The 19,855-nt window shown below is 43.4% G+C and overlaps 1 protein-coding gene across 1 annotated transcript; it reads left to right on the top strand.

The window, feature by feature from the left end:
* Nucleotides 1-4,239: 4,239 nt before the first annotated feature.
* On the top strand, nucleotides 4,240-16,540 carry LOC146180560 (uncharacterized). Its single transcript, XM_084577805.1, has 4 exons — nucleotides 4,240-4,398; nucleotides 4,526-4,585; nucleotides 11,450-11,504; nucleotides 16,317-16,540. The coding sequence occupies exons 1-4, from the start codon at nucleotides 4,337-4,339 to the stop codon at nucleotides 16,449-16,451; spliced, it is 312 nt and encodes a 103-aa protein (XP_084433931.1). The 5' UTR covers nucleotides 4,240-4,336; the 3' UTR covers nucleotides 16,452-16,540.
* Nucleotides 16,541-19,855: the final 3,315 nt, after the last annotated feature.

Below are 19,855 nucleotides of genomic sequence, written 5' to 3'. Positions count from 1 at the left end.
GCCGCAAGGAGAAGCCTTCGACGAACTTAGGCGCCGCCTGCAATGCCCTCCTGTACTTGGCCACTTTGATGAAAACGCCGAGACCGAAATTCACACCGACGCGAGCAGTGTGGGTCTAGCAGCCGTTCTCGTCCAGAAGAGTGCCGGACAGGAGACAGTAATCGCCTACGCTAGCAGGTTCCTCACAAAAGCCGAAATCAATTACTCGACGACCGAGAAGGAGTGCCTTGCAATCATCTGGGCCACTTCTAAGTTTCGTCCATACCTATACGGCCGACCATTCAAGGTGGTAAGCGACCATCACGCGCTCTGCTGGCTGGATAATTTGAAAGATCCTTCCGGCCGCCTTGCCAGATGGAGCCTACGACTTCAAGAATTTGACATGACTGTAGTCTATAAGTCGGGCCGAAAGCATTCCGACGCAGACTGCTTATCCCGCGCTCCCATCGATGCTCCCCCGAAGGACGTGACAACGACGCCTTTTTGGGACCGGTAAGCGCCAGCAGTTTCGCAGAACAACAGCGATCAGACCCTGAGCTGGAAGCGCTAGCCGATTACTTGGAAGGAAAGACCGCTTCCCCTCCTGGTGTGTTCAGGCGACATTTATCATCCTTCACGTTAAGCAATGGCCTCCTCGTGAAGAAGAACTTTGCACCCAACAAGACCGCGCAGCTTCTCGTAGTGCCTAAAACCCTTCGGCAAGAAATTCTGCAGGCATTGCACGACGAGCCCACAGCAGGCCACCTCGGATTTGCGCGCACGTTGCGTCGAATCCAGGAGAAGTATTACTGGCCGCGACTGCCTGCCGAAGTTTCCCCACTACGTGAAGACGTGTCGTGAGTGCCAACGACGCAAGACGCCACCGATCAGACCAGCAGGACTAATAAACCCGATTCCGCCCCCAATCCTGCCCTTTCAGCAAATTGGGATGGATCTCCTCGGCCCCTTTCCATCTTCGTCTATGGGTAACAAGTGGATCATCGTAGCCACTGACTACCTTACCCGTTACGCCGAAGCAAGAGCACTACCAAATGGTACCGCGGCAGAAGTCGCCAAATTTTTTGTCGAACAAATTCTCTTGCGACACGGCGCCCCAGAAGTGCTCATCACGGACAGGGGAAGCGCGTTTACGGCAGAGTTGACGCAAGCCATCCTGGAATACAGTCACACAAGTCATCGACGAACAACTGCGTACCATCCCCAGACCAATGGCCTCACGGAGCGCCTGAACAAAACGATCGCGGACATGATCGCTATGTACGTCGACGCTGAACACAAGACCTGGGACACCATCTTGCCGTACGTGATCTTCGCGTATAACACGGCAGTCCAGGAGACGACTAGAGTGACCCCGTTTAAGCTTGTGTACGGCAGGGAGCCCACGACGACGCTCGACGCAATGCTGCCGCACGTAACCAACGAGGACAACCTTGACGTCGCCGCCTACCTGCAGCGTGCTGAGGAAGCCCGTCGACTCGCACGGCTGCGTATTAAAGACCAACAGCGCACCGACAGCCGACGATACAATTTACGACGACGCCACGCAGAGTACAATCCAGGAGACCAAGTGTGGGTTTGGACACCAATTCGCCGTCGCGGATTAAGTGAAAAGTTGTTGCGTCGATACTTTGGGCCATACAAAATCCTTCGCCGCGTCGGACCACTGGACTATGAAGTCATTCCCGACGGAACGTCAGCATCACAACGGCGACGCGCACGCCCAGAAATTGTACATGTTGTACGACTGAAGCCATATTACTCGCGTTAAAGAATCTGTGGTGTTAAACTTTGCAGTGTTTATGTTTAAGTTTCTTTGTTTTGAAACATCGAGGCGATGTTTCAAATAATGCCGCGAAAGCTTCAAAACAGTTGTTTTTTAACAGCCGCCGGGATACAGGCTTATCACTCTGATTCTGGACCGCGTATCAGTTCCGTAATCTTTGTTTGTTACTGCTCGATGTCGCGAGTCACACCTTTATCAGTTTAGTTGTAGCGCAAGACGCACCGAGATCGGTCTCGAAGGTTCCGGCCGCTCGGGTGTCTTTCCACAATGTTCCAGCCCGTGCTGGTAGCTGTTTGCGACGTTATCTAGATTGTTCTGTGCAGCCTTTAAATTGAGCGTTGCCGAGTGTGACGAGCATTCTTTGTTCGACGATCGACGAGCACGTTTGTTTCTATCGCAGCCGCCGAGTTGCTTAGTTATTTTGCGGGCGCAAGTCAGCCCAAATAAAGAGTTTCTTTAGTGCAATCATCGACCCCCCCTTCATTTGTGTCGCCAACCTCGTCACCACTACGTGACAATATGTCCACTATTTCTCCTCTTGGAACATAATCATTTATTGATATATGTCACTATTTCTCCTCTTGGAACATAATCATTTATTGATATATGTCCACTATTTCTCCTCTTGGAACATAAACATTTATTGGAATGGGAGCAGTGAGGGATAAGGGTAGATGGAGAATACCTCAGTAATCTGCGATTTGCTGATGACATTGCCTTGCTAAGCAACTCGGGGGATGAACTGCAAATAATGATTGATGACCTAGACAGAAAAAGTAGAAAGGTAGGCTTGAAAATCAATATGCAGAAGACTAAGGTAATGTCCAACAGCCTCGGGAAGGAACAGCAGTTTACATTAGGTAGCGAAATACTGGAAGTAGTAGGCGAATATGTCTACTTAGGACAGGTAGTAACCGCAGATCTGGACCATGAAAAGGAGATAACAAGGTTGGGATGGAGCGCATTTGGCAAGCACTCGCAGAATATAACTAGCAGCTTACCGGTATCGCTCAAGAGGAAAGTATACAATAGTTGCATCTTGCCTGTACTCACGTATGGGGCTGAAACGTGGAGGCTAACCAAGAGAGTTCTACTTAAGTTGAGAACAACCCAGAGGGCTATGGAACGAAAAATGGTAGGGGTAACATTAGGAGATAGAAAGCGTGCAGAGTGGGTCAGAGAAATAACTCAAGTTACCGACATTCTAGTGGAAATAAGAGGAAGAAATGCACGTGGGCAGGACGTGTAGTGCGAAGAGAGGATAACCGATGGTCGCTGAGGGTAACAAACTGGATTCCAAGGGAAGGAAAGCGTAGCAGGGGGTGGCAGAAAGTTAGGTGGGCGGATGAGATTAAGAAGTTCGCAGGGGTCAAGTGTATGCAGCTAGCACAGAACCGGGTTAAGTGGAGAAATATGGGAGATGCCTTCGCCCTGCAGTGGGTATAATCAGGCTGATGATGATGATGATGATGATGATGTCCACTGTTATTGGTTATAGTTTCTTTGCAGAGCCTGCTCTGTCTATTATAAACTTCATTTCAGCTCACATGTCACAAGTGGACTCTCTTCCCTGACCCACAAGTAGCGGTGTCCTCTGAAATATTTCTCTTACGCTTAGTTATCTTTGCCATTTTACCTCATTGCTACGACCCGGTTGGTTGAAGTGGTTTTTTATAAGACACTCTAAGACAGATTTTGTTTATGTTCATTCCGTGTTCTTAAGATGCCTTGGCCAGAGCGCACCCTATACATGCCCAACCTCAAACCAGCAGCGCCTGATAGGTGCTCTCCATGGTTATCGACTTTCGCTAGCACGGGCAGCCATTAGGAATGGGGAGCCTGGCCCAGAAAAGACTTTGCGCTCGGTATTCAATTAAGGTTATCTCCCAGTTTGTTCCATCATTGTACTCTCGTTTTCCGGATGTTCCATGTGTACCTGTGCTGAGTCGCCGTTTATGGAAGCTTCCAATTTTCCATGTCTATCTCAAGAAGATGTCTACTTAGAACAGGATACGCGTTAAAAGAATTTAGTAATATTAAAATAAATAACTCGTATGCAAGAGCAGCCGGCATGAGATATAAATTTTAATAAGAAAAACTAGACGCTTCTGACGCGGTCGGTAAGAATAAAATGCACTTCCTCAAAGTAAAATGCGTCTGTTACGTTTTTTTTTATTCCCTACTGTAGCCTTGACTAAATAAATACGCAAAAAAGATCCCCAGACATTCGTTCCTAATAGTCTCCTTTCTTCATAAATTATTCGTTTTTCATTACTTTATTTTTGCCCACGATTTGCAAGTTACATATGATGGGATACAGTGTTTTGCATCAATCATTACAAGTCTCTTACATTCCAGGACATGTTTTTATTCCTGAGATTTTGAAGAAGATTTTGTGACATCACATTATTCATAGTAAAGGCTATCAAATACCAAGACACATTTATTGTATATATATATATCAGGAGCCCCCTCTGTGGCACGCAGAGCTCTACATGTGTGAGAATCCCTCTACCCTTTGTTGCCAGCCTTATCTGCGAGAAAACGCTTAACATGATTACTACGAGAGCAGGAATTATTTGCATTGTTTTTGGACTCCTTTTTGACATCTACCAGTAAGAATATTCTTACTATGTGACAATATATTTGAACGCAGATTTTCATCTCAAATATTTAGCGCCAATATAACTGGCAGGGAGTATAATTTGTAGCTCATATCTGTGCCTTTTCTTTATTTTTCAGATGCGGTGTTCCTTCAGATAACTCTCCATCGAAAGGAACAGGAATGTCGAAGCCCGGAAAGTAAGGAACAAAGCAGGCTGCGCACGCCTCCCCTCTTATTACTACCGTTTCTGGACTTGTGTAGATACTTCGGTAAACTGCGACCCACGAGATTCGCACAAATGGAAGCGCTTGGTTCAGCTAGCGCTATTAGCCTTTGGCTTTTAGTTTAAAATTTCTCCACAAAGCCCAACACAGTGATACAGTCGCTATAATTTATAGTTTTAGTTCACATCAGAGAATATATCTAAAGGGGAATTGAAGAATAAAAGGACCAGTATAATGGTATGTATGGCGGAACTTTGACAAGCAGAAAGAACGCAATCCTTATCTCTGCTTTATTTTGCATCATTCAAACACTTTTACTGGACATTTATTCAGCCTCAGTTCTGCATTATATAAGAAAGTTTGAGATTTTGTTTTACTAATATCACAGACTGCGCCGTTTAGTCTTTTAATGGTTCCGCCAGCTTAAGTTTCAACATAAGCCTTGGTTTTACGCTAGAAATATTGTACTCCCAGGGTGTGGAATGAAGTAAACAAAATTCGGTTTTGCTACTTTCATGTTAAAGAACCTCAGGTGGTCAAATTTTCAGAGACTACCCCCCCCCCCCCCCCCCTCACTGTGGCGTCTTTCATAGGCTGAGTCGCGTTGTAACGTTAAACCCGACAAACCAAACCAAACTAACTGGTCGTAAATTATGTGACCGTTTTGGGCGCATAACACAGACATTCATGCTTTGTATTCATCCCGGTATTGTGGTTTAAAGCAGAATAACGGAGTAAGACATTTTAAAGCAAAAGATTCAGTATAAATGAAAGTAATCGTCTTCGACAACACCACTTCGTCGTTAACGTATATTCTCCTAAACCAATATGGCCTAATATGTACTTGCACAATTCAATGTACAAGCTTCTAAGACAAGCCGTTCTTGTTAGCGTTGATCTGCATAATTCTGCAGGGTAATTTGGTCGGCGCATTTTTCATATCATTCCGGATTTTCTATACGGGCGGAAAAACTCACATCCGTTTTGCAGTTTGGAATGAAAGGAGGATGAACCGTCAAATTCTGATTTATTCCTATATTACTTGATAAAGTGGGGAGTGAAACAAGAAAAGACATGTGTTTGTCATACTGGAGTCTACGAAGTAAATTTCAAACAGTGTGTTTCATTACCGCGCACAGATATGCGCGTCAAAGAGAAAATTTCCAATCGAGAGGTCATCGTTTTAATGTGTTCATCATAATAACTGGTGCCCACCTGCTAACGCAGTGATTATGGACCTATTGTAGGGGGTGTGAGAGGGTCTCGTCTTGCTCTTGATGATGAGAGGGCATACATAATCAGATGATACATAAGGACAACCAACCACCCTAAAATATAAGATATGTAGGAATATTACCCACGAGGGGGGTTACGTATGTGGCAAGATGCATTGTTATTGTGACTGATGCGGCTGTGTTTTTTACAATACCGTGACTAGCTTGCGATAGTAGAATACGTCTCGGGGGTAAGGTGTTTCCAGAAAGATGGTGTCGTGAAAATTGCATAATACTGACAATGACAGTGTGAGAAGGTTGACTGAAAGTCAAAAATAAGGAAGCGGAGGCGATGACAGAGTGTGCACAGTCTGCAAACTTTCGTTAGGTAATTGAAGATCTCAAACAGTAGACAATCTACGGGGAAGAGACAAGAACCTACTAACAAATACTGTATTCTTCATTGCAACGACGCAATATGCACCTGACGTCACACTTGTGAACACAGGCTGGAACGACATGTCATGTGGCCCATCTTAACGTCGTCAGAGAGCAAAGAGATGAGGGAATACATATATTCTGGTTGGCCGACAAGGCTAATTGCTTCCCGAATGTAGAATTCGTTTAATTTATTAAAGATACCCTTCTCTGAATCGAATATTGCATGCGATGTTGCTTCTTATTAGGAGTGTTGCTTAGTGTCTTTTCCGACAATGCTATATTCTGTCATTGAGAAAAACATAAGAGCGGGTAAATTTGTACTGTGTATTTTCAATATTTGTTTCAATTTGTTTTTTGTGCACAAACTACCCACCTATCTCGCAATGCGGCTAGCAATGTAAAAGAGTAAAAAAAAAAGGTAAAGATCGAAATACCCTCAATTAATACTATAAAGGGATATTACACATGAAGTTTCATGGTGCCCTGGCTTTGTTAATTTTACCGCTACTCCTCGTTCTGAGGGCTTATACTTTCGAGAATAGGGTAAAAGGCATCCGAGATGAACGCCAGGTGTTCTATTATCATGAGGCAGGATACAAATGGCCGCTGGATTATTAAAAAGGTTGAGCGCTAGGAAATTCACAACCTCATTTGTCGTCACACGCATTTCTTGATTGCTAGTATACTAGAACCCTACAAAGGGGCGAGACATTGCGGAACGGCTTACCCTGTATATTATACTACTTGGTGCAGCTCCCCCGTTTTCATTTCTCTGTATGTACCAAAACTATGCTATAAAACTGAGGTGGCAAAGTTTTGCGCCTTAGGAACATTCTACCGTGCGCAGATTGCTATAATCTTTTTTTGTCTTCCAAACAGTAATAATTGTCAATCTAGCGAAGGAGGTTAGTATTGTGAACACTGAAGATCAGACATGAATAATGAAAGAAATGTGCGGCGATATATAAATTCTGGTTCGCCGAAAAGCACTCACTGCTCCCCAGCGCATGATTCCCTAAATGTATTAATGGCGTTCTGCGAATTGAACATTATATATGATGTTTCATCTGACTACTAGAGTTACTTAGTTTCCTTTCCGGTAATGCAATTTTTTTTTTTTCAAAATGACGCAATAAGCAGGTAAACATATTTGTCTTTTTAATTATTTGTTTTTGTATTTTATGCACAAACTATCCACCTATCTCATCAATGTGGCTAGAAATTTGAAATAGTAAATAAAATAGTAAACATCCATCTATCCTAAGTACTAATATATACGAATATTACACACGAGACGGAGTTGCGCCTGACAAAACATTGTTATTGTGACTGATGCGGCGATATTTCATAAGACTGCCGTGACTATCTTGTGATAATTGCATTCATCTTGGTAGCAAGCGATTCCAGACAGATGCGACTGGAAAAGGTCCATAATAGTTATAATATGATTATTTAAGGAGGTTTAATGTAAGCCACAAATAACGGAGCGGTAGCGATGACAGTGCGTTTCCGCAATCTGTCAACTTTCATAAGATAACTGATGAGCGCAAACAGTACACAATTCACGGAGAAGAGACAAGGACAGTTGTTACTAACAACTACATTATTTTCTATAGCAACGACAGGCATATAACCCTCAGGCCAGACTTTAGAGAACAGGCTGAAACGATATGTCATCTTGTACAAGTTAACGTTGCGAGCAGAGCAGCTTCTATTATGCTTCGTACAGAGAAATGAAAGTATCGGTAATGAAGTCTTCAGCCTTTTTCTTTCTATGAAAGGCTTCAAGTGCCAATAGCGCGCGTTCATTTTTGCTTCTACCAGTCTGCATCGACGTCTTATCAAATTGTGCTACACATTCGAAAGCAAGCATATGAAAGACGAGATGGACACGTTTGTCATCTTTCTTCGTCAGATTTAGCGCGTACTATCTGAGTCGTTCATTCATTCAGCGGCCAGTCTGCCCGACGTACGTCTTCCCACAGGAACCCAGCATGGTGGTGATGTGGTTAGGGCACACGACTACTATGGCCGAGGATGCTAGATGGAATCCTGAACTCGGCGGCCGCTTTTCGATTGTGAACGCTTAGCTTGTCCAAGGCAAAATACTCCACAGGGACAGACTGCCTATTTGCTTGCTATTACTTTTGAAGTAAAACCTTATAAAATAAGGCACCACTATTAGGCTGAATGTTTTGCGCTCGACCGCAAACCTCTAACTTGGCGTTCTGGTTCTACGCTTTAGAATCAGGCCCCCGGAAACAGCTGTCAAGAGCGTCAAAGGGAAACCAGGTGCCATAAGCCGGCACCGGTATAAGTCTGTGAGGGCCGACTACATGTATGAAGACGCTATTCCTACTATTTTGAGTACTACTTTTGAGTGTAAAGACTTTAGCGGGAAGAGTTCTTTGTCTGCACGTAGCTGGTATTCGCATAAACTTGGCGTTCCGAGACCTGGAGCTTATGTCCAAATACTAAAAAGTATTCCAGTGAGGTATCTGGAGGGCAAAATTTAGGCCTTCTCCGTGCTGCCTAAAATCTTTCGAACCAACAATAATTGATCCTGGTAGAAAGAGTAAGAGTTGAAAACCAAAAAAGGTCAACGTGCTTAACTTTGTTTTACATTTGGCTTTTAAAAAAATTTATAAGGTCCGGTGAATGTAAGCTAAAATATATCGCAAAGGATTTGAGCAACACTAGATCCAGTACATAAGTCATTTAATTGCAAAAAAACGGCTTGTCACAAAAGACGGTAAAAGTCATCTGGAGGTCATATTCCAAGATATTTATAAAGGTCCCTACAATACGTCTGGCAGAATTCTGGAATTCAATGACAGCATTTTTAAGCTTTGCTCCAGCGCATACGATGATGGAAGGCTTTTTACCACATTATGCACAGCGCTATCTACGTTCCACGCACCGCCGGTGTGGTGTATACTATCCTACGTTTCCTGTGGAAATCTTGCGTCGGGCGTACTGGCCACTTTATGAATAAATCACTCAGTAAGCATGCGCTACATGTTAAGAAGAAAGATGACAGAGTTGTTTATCTCGGGTCTCTGATTCTTGCTTGAAAATATACACCGCGATATTTATAAGGCGTTCATTTCAGACAGAAGCAAAAGCAAAACCTAAAGCATTACATATCAATAAAGAACCTAAAGACTGAAGTAGTGATAATTACATATCGCGGTACGAAGCAGAATATAAGTTTCCGTGCTCGCCCCGTTGTTACCTTGGACCAGAGGATATGTTTTGTCTTCTGCTTTCTAAATTGTGACCTGAAGTGTACATGAATTGTTGCTATGAAAAGTAAAGTAGGGGTTAGTAGCACCGGTCCTCCTTGTCTCTTCTCCGTGAATTGTCTACTATTTGCGCTCATGAATGACCTTAGGCAAGTCATGAACCAACTAGGCCGAACCGAAAGTTTATTGCAATCAGCCAACGCTGCAACGTTTTTCCGTTTACCATAAAAAAATGCCGAGAAAAGAACGCGTTAACGCCGCAGCGTGGTAGGAAAGGAAAAGAAAAAGAGACATATTCTGTATTGAAAGAGGTTTTTGTGGGTGAGCTGAAGGCATGACTCTAGCATAGGTAACTACACCTAAAAAAATTCGCTGCAGTAGACACCGTCTTTTCCGTTTGACATGCAGAAGTGATGAAAAGTAAGGCTTATTGTACCCGTGAAATTCATCTGTACAATAAATAGCGTTATAACGCCTATATCTTATGCCGTCTCTATGTTTATCCGTCCGTAATCTTTGGGCGTTTTCATCACACAGTAAACTTGAAGAGGATATTGGGAAAGTAGCGTTTTCACTGAAGAAAGCAGCACCATACTACACCGTTTGGATAGGGGATATCATTTCTGTGTTTATGTATGACGCACATTACAACATTTTTGTCAAAAGCCTCAAGTCACTTAACTGGACCAGCCGGTATCCTCTCATTGTACCAAAGATCTTGTCTGTGTCATTATTCTTGCTATCTCATCTTTCTCACCTTTCCAATTATGTTTCCTCCAAACCTAAGCAGATGGGATATCGGACTTTAAAGTGGGAAATTTAGAGAAGTCCACCAAAGTTAAATGATCTCCTCTTGACCAGGCAAACTTGTGCGTTGCCTGGTGGTGTCATAGAGAAGAAACAGTGAGTTAACCCTTTCAGGCATTAAACACAAAATAGACGAAACTTCTTACTTCTTAAGTGTTACATTATGCTAGGCATTGTTAGTTTCACCACCATGCAATAGGTCGATATTTTTATATAGTTCATAGTCATATAATGCAGCAGTCATTGCAAAGACCTTGAGGAGAGATTTCATCTTCTATAGATATGTTTAGCAGTGGTACCTTATAAATAGCAGTTCTCTAAAATTCCGAGGGATGGACATCGTTGCATCGCAGTTCAAACATTTTACATTTAATCGCCAGCATCAGCCTGACACCGAGGAAAAGAATTGAGAAATAGTTTCCTTCTTTTGTATCATCATTAATGTCTCTTACCTGTTGGGGAACTCAGTGGTCATACTCCTTCAAATTACAAAAGTGTTATACTATTCACTTTACACTAAAAAGTACACGTCGCGCTTTACAAAGACTTATTATATTGCCATGTGTCAACCATATTTATGAGAATGGTTTTGCTGCAAGCATTCAGACTGAACAGCTGTCTGCGATGATAGAGTGCATAGAGATACAACAGGTATTTTGATGAAGGGCGCGTCGCTCAGTGACTCGCTGTGCTTTCGAATAGTGATATGCATTCGCTGACTTCTTCAACTGCCTGCTTATAATTGGGATTGTCTTATTTTCCGCTAATGGGCACTAGATAACAGATCTTTTTTGATAAATTGGTGCTGCGTTTTGGAGGCGCAATGGTGAAAGCTTTTCCGAGCAATCACACTGAAGGTTTCTGGGAAGCCATATTTTTTCACGCCCAAGGGGAGGACGTGGAAAGAGACCCTTGCGTACATAGCGGAAGTGTCGTTTTTTGTCACCCTCATCCCTCAACCCTCATCAGGAGTATCATGTTAGGTTCATCACCAGGCAGACATCACCTGTTGCCATGAAAATATTGATTCTCTTTTCGAGAATCTGTCTGTGCTCAGACTTCCTCTAATATAAAGGAGAGGTGATTTTAAATATCTTGTGTGTAATCAGCATTTACCATTACTTTTTCAGACCCTCTGTGCCCGTTGTATATAACCCAAACAGACCTCGCGCTTGCGCAGCAAGGGTAAGTCTTTACAATAAGCCTTCGGACATGAGAGAAGATATCTGCGAGGGCACATCAACATAGTATCAACGTATATTAAACAAATTGGGGAAAAGCTAATCAATCATTGTTTTACATTGAGCAGCACTCTTTTGTGGTGCAGTCATACATTAGACATCTGGAGTTGCTGATTAAGAATATGAGGATTATCAAGCGGGTTGTCAACCGCGAGAATAGGGTAAAAGGCACCGCAGGTGAATTTCAGGTATACGATTATCGCGATGCAGGATTCAAAAGACCACAGAAATGGACCAAGCGTAAGCGGTGGGGAATTCACCGGCTGATTTGCCTTTGCACGCATTTATTTTCGGAAGTGTACCAGTACACTATAAAGCGACAAGACATTGCAGAACGGCTTACCCTGTGGCATAATATATTACTTTGCGCAGCACCAACTTTTTTATTCATCTGTTATTTTGTCAACACTATGCTATAAATTGAGCGTGAAAATGTTTTTTGTCTTCGAAATTTTTTTCCGTGCTCAGGTCACTACGTCTGTTTTTGTCTTGCAAACAGTAATAATTGGCAATCTACCGAAGGAAATTAAGACTGTGAAACACTGAAGATCATAAATGAAAAATAAGAGCGATTGAGGTGATAGATAGGTTTTCGTTGGCCAAAAAGCACAAACTGCTCTCCAAGTACAGAATTTCCTAAATGTATCAAAGGTGCCCTTTTGTTAATCAAGTATTACATATCATGTCCCTGTTCATGTACAGTTGCTTTGTCCCTATTCTGAAAATGCTATACTGTTATTTAAATTAGAAGCAGAAGCTGGTAAACGTATATTGTCTCTTAACATTGTCTGTTTTTATAATTTATGCAAAAACTAGCTTCCTATTACGGCAATGCCTCTAGCAATGCAAAACATTAAATAAAATAAATTTGTCACTGCACATACAATGCCGAAGCAAACATGAGCAACAATTGCAATGAAAGATAGGCTTTGATATTTCCCATTCGTTGTAGTTAGCATGCATTTGTAATTGAATAATAATGATCTGAAATTCTTAAAATCTTCATCGGCTGAGTTGTTATATTTCGAACGCAACAGAATCATGCGTTACTTCAGTCTAGTCACATCTTTAGCCTAATTCGAGTCTGCAAGGAACGTGCCGCGCGCATCTTTGCATCTGGTATTGTTTGGTTCCGAAGAAAGCGTCGATGTCTGTACTCAGCAGTGTTAGCATTTAGATTTTGTGCTTTTCAAAAACTAATATATTCTCGTTCATGCACTCTCCATGCACTCTCTACGCGGCAACTTACGGGCTGCTCAGACCGTTTTATCCGATCAGATCAAAACTTTGTCTGCTCTCCGCCATCACTTCGTTTGGGTCAAATCCCTTCGTTTCGAAGCACCCCTTACATCGTATAACGGCGCTAGTGAGCGCTTTTTGAAAGCATGTACTGTTCGGCGTGAGAGAGTATTGTTGGTCGCCCCTACGCGACAAGGCATGATGTCTTCGTATTATTGTTGGCATGGTGGCCCAAGTGAATATTGGCCCCCTTCCTATCTCGTTTCCCAAATCCTAATCAGGAACTCAATTACAAGTCGCAAATAAACCTGAAGTAGAAACGGACTGCGAACACACTTTGACGGTCAATTCGATCATCTACCGTGTATAGCTTTTATTGCTTACTTAACCTTCCTCAACCACGGAACCGCATTTTGAAAAGACTTCAACGCAACGTCTATGTCATTTGCACACGTCTTTATACCAACGACTACTGCAATGCTGTCACCGGCTTTGACCGGTTGCTTAATTATAATTTTTCTCTACATCGTGCTTGAAATCATTGCATACCGATAATGCATGCTAGGAAATTTCCTGCGTTCACCTGAACCAATATTATTGCTTTTACAACTCGTCTGCTGCGATTTAGAGCTCATACTCGACTTTAGAATATTTCGCTCCTACTCTCGACTGCGCCTACCACCACTCCCGATGGTTCTCACGAAATCTGCTTGGGACCGGCCCTCTTGTTGTGATTACCACTACATTAATGAGATCACGCTTCCGAATCATTACCGGCTGTTACATATTGCGGAGCTGTCTTGATCACGTCATGGCGACGTCAGTATTAGTCTAATGTAAACTGCCATTTGTAAGCTGTGTAAGTGGTGACCGTTCCGCGTTATGTCTGGACGCCATACGCTGCCGCATCAGAGCTCTAATGAGACTTTAGGCGCATAACTGTGAATTAACGAACCTAATTAAAATACTTAATGCTGATATAAAATCACCTACTGAAACAGAGAAAGCACAAAATAATTTCTAGCTGAAGAACGAATGCAGCTATGACTGTCCATAGGCATATTGTCCGACAATTCTAAGTTTAGTCGCATTTGCATTTTTTACCAACAAGGTTTAAATGAATGCGATGCCTTAGCATATCGTAGAGTGCGTATACAACACTCAGCCTATTAAGTCTCCTGCGACTACTAATACATAGGTCCACCCTTAGGAGATTGGTGCTTTATAGCGGTATATATTAAGCTACCCAAATAAAGGTTCACTACTGTTTTTGCATTCCTGCCGCTAGAGTACGGTGCTGGAGAAAGAAAATTAATAGTTAAGTCATCACCATTTATTGTAATATGCTACTATTTATTTTCGTATATCTACACCAATTTGCTTGATTATGTCATGATTGCGTCTGAAATGGTTACAACATATAAGTATGTTACGTTTTCTGATTCAGCCTGGCCTTGGATCAAGAGTTAACATTAAAAGGAGAGCCTCCCCGAATCCAAAACAACGTCAAAGTTATACCATACGTTTTAATGAATAGAAGAGTAGTTACATAGTGATGCACGTTAGATGGTTTATATTCGTAAGGTTACCACCAGGCAACAAGGACTGTAGTAAGCTCTCGGTGCTACCGTCTTCCATTACTTCTGATAAACAGTAACCTAAACCTAAACGAAGAATTTCAGCAGTTCGGAAACTTTATAAAATAATATAAAGCGTTTTGTGTGTTGTGAGGTGTGATTTTGTACCTACATTGGGTGTAATGAAAGAGGGCGTGTCTACGTCTTAGCTATGTTCAAAGCAGCAAGTGGAGACAAGAGCAGAAACGCAAGGCCATATAGCCCCGCCGGGGTGGCGCAGTGGTTACGGCGCTCGACTACTGTTCCCAAGGACGCGGAATCAAGTCCCGGCCTCGGCGGCCGCTTTTCGATGGAGGCAAAAGGCAAGGCGCCCGTGTGTTGTGCGATGTCAGTGCACGTTAAAGAATCCCAGGTGGTCTACATTTCCGGAGTCCTCCACTACGGCGTCCCTCATAGCCTGAGTCGCTTTGGGACGTTAAACCCCACAAACCAACCAACCAGCAAGGCCATATAAGAACGTTTGCATGCCAGTTATCTATCTGGCTTTATGCACGAATTCATTCAACCAGCTTGAGTGATCGTTAATTCCTCTCCTGCGGTAACTGGTGGACTGGTAGTGAAGACGACTTGATAGTCGGTTTCGTTTGCGCGGTTTGGCCATTCATACAACAGAAATTCGGAGCACTAAGAAACATCAAAGACAGCGCCAAACTTTTGGAATCGGCAACGAGAACTGTCCTTTAGCACTCGAGGGAATTCAAGGTTATGGAGAACAGCGCAATGTCAAAGGCTGCTTTATTGTTTCAAGCATACCGGTTAAAGATTTACAAATCCCACAAAAAGTTCCCTCCTGACATAATGCTCAACTTCAACTTAACGTTCAATATATTTTTACACCCCTACTACGAAGGATTGAAATAAATGCTTACTGCTTTGAACTGTGAACAACATTGGTTCTCTACTCCACACAAATAGTCCTTGAGAGCACAAAACAAACATTAGGAACAAACTTGTCAGCGCATTAGGAGTTTAGAAAACCCTCATAAATGCATTTTTATTATCCGGATGGTGACTGATAAGTTTTGAAAACATATCTTGTTTTGTTTCTTTAAAACAGTTTAACGGTTTTGCGCGAGCAGGAGAAAAGTTTCCGCGCCAATTATAATGCAAAAGCATTACTTCCTGTGACCAGGAGGGGCGCTTCAGTGTCCCCACGTGCGGAAATGCAAAAACATTGCGGTCCATGAGTCGTACGGCCAATCTTAACGCAATAAGACACCATTGCTTATGACTTCACCAAGTTTGTTCTTCGCACAGTAGGTGTGCTCACTTCACAAGGTGGTTAGATATTTTTCATTCCTGATTTTCTCGCGCACCGCAAGCATGTTCCCGTTTACATATAAACCTTAATATATCGACTTATGGCCTCAGAAATTTTCACACCTCGACTACGTTCGCAATATTTGCCATCTTCACGATAGTCGCAAAATGTTGACGCTCATAAAAACTAACAATCGAGCAATAACGCAATAAAAATTGGTGGCAGATTCTATCAGTGCAAGAAACCCTGGAAAGTTCTTGTTGCTGCACAAGATTGCAGTTTCAAAGGCTCTGCTGGTGCAAATAGAGTGTTTCATTCACTTTTGACCAGCAGCAGTCGGGAAACCTTGTTGAGCAGCCTGGAACACCAGAGCGACAACTTCTGCTTCGTTTCACGCCGACCCTTAAGTTCAAGTGCTATTTATAAGCGATCATCCATGGTAAAGCTTGCTGAGGCGGCGCTTTGTTTAGCAGGCTGTGTTTGTTTCCGGTTTGTGCTTGATAGACAAGAGAGTAATTCCATGAGGGCCACTTCATTAGTGGCAGAATATATCATCAGTTGAAACTATGTTACATTTTAGGTTCGTACCTAATTATTGTGCATTATATTTATTTTCCAGTGCCCGGAAGGAAGAGGGCTGTATGGCGAGCGTTGCGGACAAGATTGCACATGTCGCAGGCAGACGCGAGATGAAAACAGCCCCCTACACTGTGTACACACTCCCAGTGGAGTAGTGCCTCCGGGATACTATTAGCGACGTCTGGAACATTTAGTCATCCAGATATTGGCTGTAAGAATGTGGGATGGAAGACGCACTAATAAAGGATTGGTGTATAAAACAGAAACAAGTCGCCGCCGCCCCAATCTTTTTGGCATTTTGAGCATTTTCTTAGTATAAGATGTGTTATTTTACCTGCTCTGTTTATTGAAATAAGAAGTTCTCTAGGCTCAGGGGCATCGTTGATGATACTCAAGCCAAGATTAGTCACCACTTAAGCGGATTTGGTGCAGATACACCTTACAAAGGAACAGGCTATGAAAAAGGGCCCTGATAAGGCATATATCTAGGGGGACAATTCTTAGCAGAGCTCATTTTTAAGAGTTTAGGCTACGCCTCAGAAGGACATCAGTGTGTACGCGTTATTAGAACTGATCCAAGCAACGTATTAGAGGAGCATACGATTCACACATGACGCGTAGAAGCAGGAGCGTGAGCAAAAAGAAGCCACCTTCGAACCACATGGACAGCGGCAATAGTGTTTTGCCACTTTATCCAAACTTATTTGAAACAATTTCCCGCCTCGACCGGAGGCTCGTTTGCGGTGAAATCGCGCACAAAGTTGTTAACCATATTTTTGCCTATTAAGCTTCATAATGGCTATTGCCTAGTTTAATCGCGCATGATGAGAAACTAGAATAGTCTGTGGAGACATTGTAGGAATAAAGGAAGACAATGCAGAATTTCTGGTGAAGACCAATAGTGGCGCCATCTCGCCAGCAATGAGCACTACAAAATTATCCTGAGTGGTTTTTATTCGGGGTGTTTCCTGCCCTTTGCAATATAGGAAAATATTGCTAAAATCACAATTGCAGGAATGGATAAAATTCTGGTCAAGCTGATGAAAAACTTTGTCCAATAAGTAAGGAAATGTTGTTAAAAGCTTTGCAAATAGTCATAACTAATAGGAAAATTCCGGACAGCTGACAGCAGAGTAAAATAAATATCACTTATAAAGGAAAAGGAGACAGGATGCATATAAAACAAGTACTGAGACATGGCTGAGGTCGTTAGGTACAATTTATGAGCAGTAGGGGCTCGTAACCGACCGCCAGTTTTTGCCGGTTCCCATGCGTGTGTGCGCCTTGGTGACATGCACGCTTTCGTGCAGTTAGCGATGAGCACGTTGGAAATATGCGGCCTTCTCGATCAAAATTCTGCATATTTGCAACTAGTTTCACTCCTTGTCGATTTAATTTTTCGTCGCAAGCGTTTGGCGCTACAGCCAAGAAAGTGCTAAAAATAATGTGGCCCAAGCGTACGCAGCCCGTGCATTATGCGATAAGTCAAACAGCCTCCTGCAGCTTCTGTACGCCCGGCTTACAGCGACACTATATAGCGCGATATTTCACGCTTCTTAAGAATTGATTCCTTCATGACTTTTACTCCTTATTCTGCCTAGGTGGCTAACAAAACGAAAGTGGGAGTGAGAAGTGCTCTACCATATTTAACAGCACAGTTGCCCGATCGATTAGGGCGCTCAATACAAGAATGCTTAAAACAAAACGCTCCAAGCAATTGAAGACTCAGATAAATGTGGCTAGATTGCTTCAGTGAGCATGATATTGTCTACAAAACCCGCATAGTTCTCTTTGAGTGCTTAGCACAAAATTTTATTTACTGAAATGCTCCAAGTGCAACACCACCAAGTGTCGTATATCCAGTGACAAGCTTGGGCAGAGCCAAGTGGTATCAGTTACCACCAAATGCAGGCGTCAGTTATAACCAGAAGTGAGTGAGTGAGTGAGTGAGTGAATCTTTACTAAATGCTTGGGGATACTCAGAAGCGATTTTTTACTGCGTAGCAATACTAGCTGCAATTATGAATTTCGCTTACTCTCTCTCTCGCTTCGTGAACATTTAGTAGAGAAAGGAAATTGGGCGACGTGCGCGTCGCGCTGCTCACCATTGAGGATGCGGAGCGGCCACACAACTTCTGCAGAAGTGAGCAAAACTTCAGCTCTCACTCTCTGTTCGCATTTTCTTGAACTTGAAGAAGAGAAAGAGAAGGTACCGACGCCCGCTTTACGCTACATATCAGGGGGCCAATCAGCAGCACAGATGCACCCAGTGAGAGAGTGCGGCGTGCCACAGTTGCGAACGTCGTTGCTGTCACCAAGCAGCGTTGTAGTTGTACAAGCGTATGTTACTCCGGACTTGGCAGTCGTGTGTCGCTCGCGCGTCCTCTACTTAGGCATATCTCCCCTCGAATCAGTTATTCCTCAGCCTTCACCGACGATAGTCGTGTACGCGCGGTGCTCTTTGGAACTCGACTCCGTGACAATCGCCGGGTCGTGAAGCAGCTTGTGCTTACCTCCGAGCCTTAACGGTCGCTCACCTTCAAGCGCATTTTCCTGCTCTTGGATTACATTTCTTCCTCCTAAAGACCTTATTTCACTGGTCGGAATGTAATGATGGCGAAACTCTGGAACATCTTCTTTGCTCATGTCCCACATTCTCCTCAAATCTGTCTTTCTCTACCAATATAATCCCACCCCAGACCTTTCGGGAGCATAGCAGTGTATTCTAGAGATATGCACCATAAATTCTGCCTATTGTGAGCCTTCCAAGAATCTTTTTTCTTTCAGGTGTACATACCATCGTCATCATCCCGCGGCGTCACCGGTGGCACGCGCCTCGGTTGTTCATCGGAATAAAAGCCAGACACGGCATACCTTGCATCGCCGTCTCGACCTGGCCTTCTTCCACACTATTCTCATTCTAATAAGAAGCACGGAGCATGGGTAAGGAGAGCTGGGGACAAGACTGTGCCGCGTGTTTGCTTCGCGTTGCCATGTATGATGCCGGGCCATCTGGTACAAGGGCGCAGGTTATCCGCGACTGAAGGAAGAAGGAGAGGAAAATGCACTACAAAGTCACAGCATAATAACCGCACAGGGAACCGCAACTAATATGAAAAAAATATTAACAAAAAATAAAAAAAAATGTTTGAGGACAAATTCAAGCAACAAGTGTTAAGGAGGAAATGTGTTTAGAGGAACGTGTAAAGTTATGCTATACCGGAAGGGAATAGAGCGTACATGCGTTGTGAATAACTGTACAATAGAGGGTTTACAAAAGTAAGTCTGGCAACCATGAGCGGCACGCTGATCCGGCACTGGCAGCCATATTTTGTTCTCTCCATCCGTTCGCTTCGTGTCCGTCCGTCAGCGCCCGCCGTTCTGTCCGCGCTTTTCATGTTGTAACCTAGTGTGCTGTGCTTGGACCTCTCCTCTGTCCCTGGCGGTGTTTGTTAGCGAAGCCAAGAAGCATATTTTGACAGCCGAGGCGTAGCGGTTACAAACTGCTCTACGAGTCGTGCATGGGCCCCTCGTCGATCCGCGCAGCGTCATCCGTATCCAGGTACAGTATCTAGAGTT

Source organism: Amblyomma maculatum, chromosome 8 (assembly GCF_055883805.1).
Source record: "Amblyomma maculatum isolate TAMU_Amacu chromosome 8, ASM5588380v1, whole genome shotgun sequence".
Lineage (NCBI taxonomy): Eukaryota > Metazoa > Arthropoda > Arachnida > Ixodida > Ixodidae > Amblyomma > Amblyomma maculatum.
This window is presented reverse-complemented; position numbering and strand designations above follow the sequence as displayed.

What these genes read in the sequence shown, in the direction of transcription:
- LOC146180560 (XM_084577805.1), top strand. Translation starts at nt 4,337, where the DNA reads ATGATTACTACGAGAGCAGGAATTATTTGCATTGTTTTTGGACTCCTT. An exon ending in CTCCTTTTTGACATCTACCA is followed by an intron (nt 4,399 to 4,525) that starts GTAAGAATATTC and finishes TTTATTTTTCAG; the next exon opens with ATGCGGTGTTCCTTCAGATA. An exon ending in GGAATGTCGAAGCCCGGAAA is followed by an intron (nt 4,586 to 11,449) that starts GTAAGGAACAAA and finishes TTACTTTTTCAG; the next exon opens with ACCCTCTGTGCCCGTTGTAT.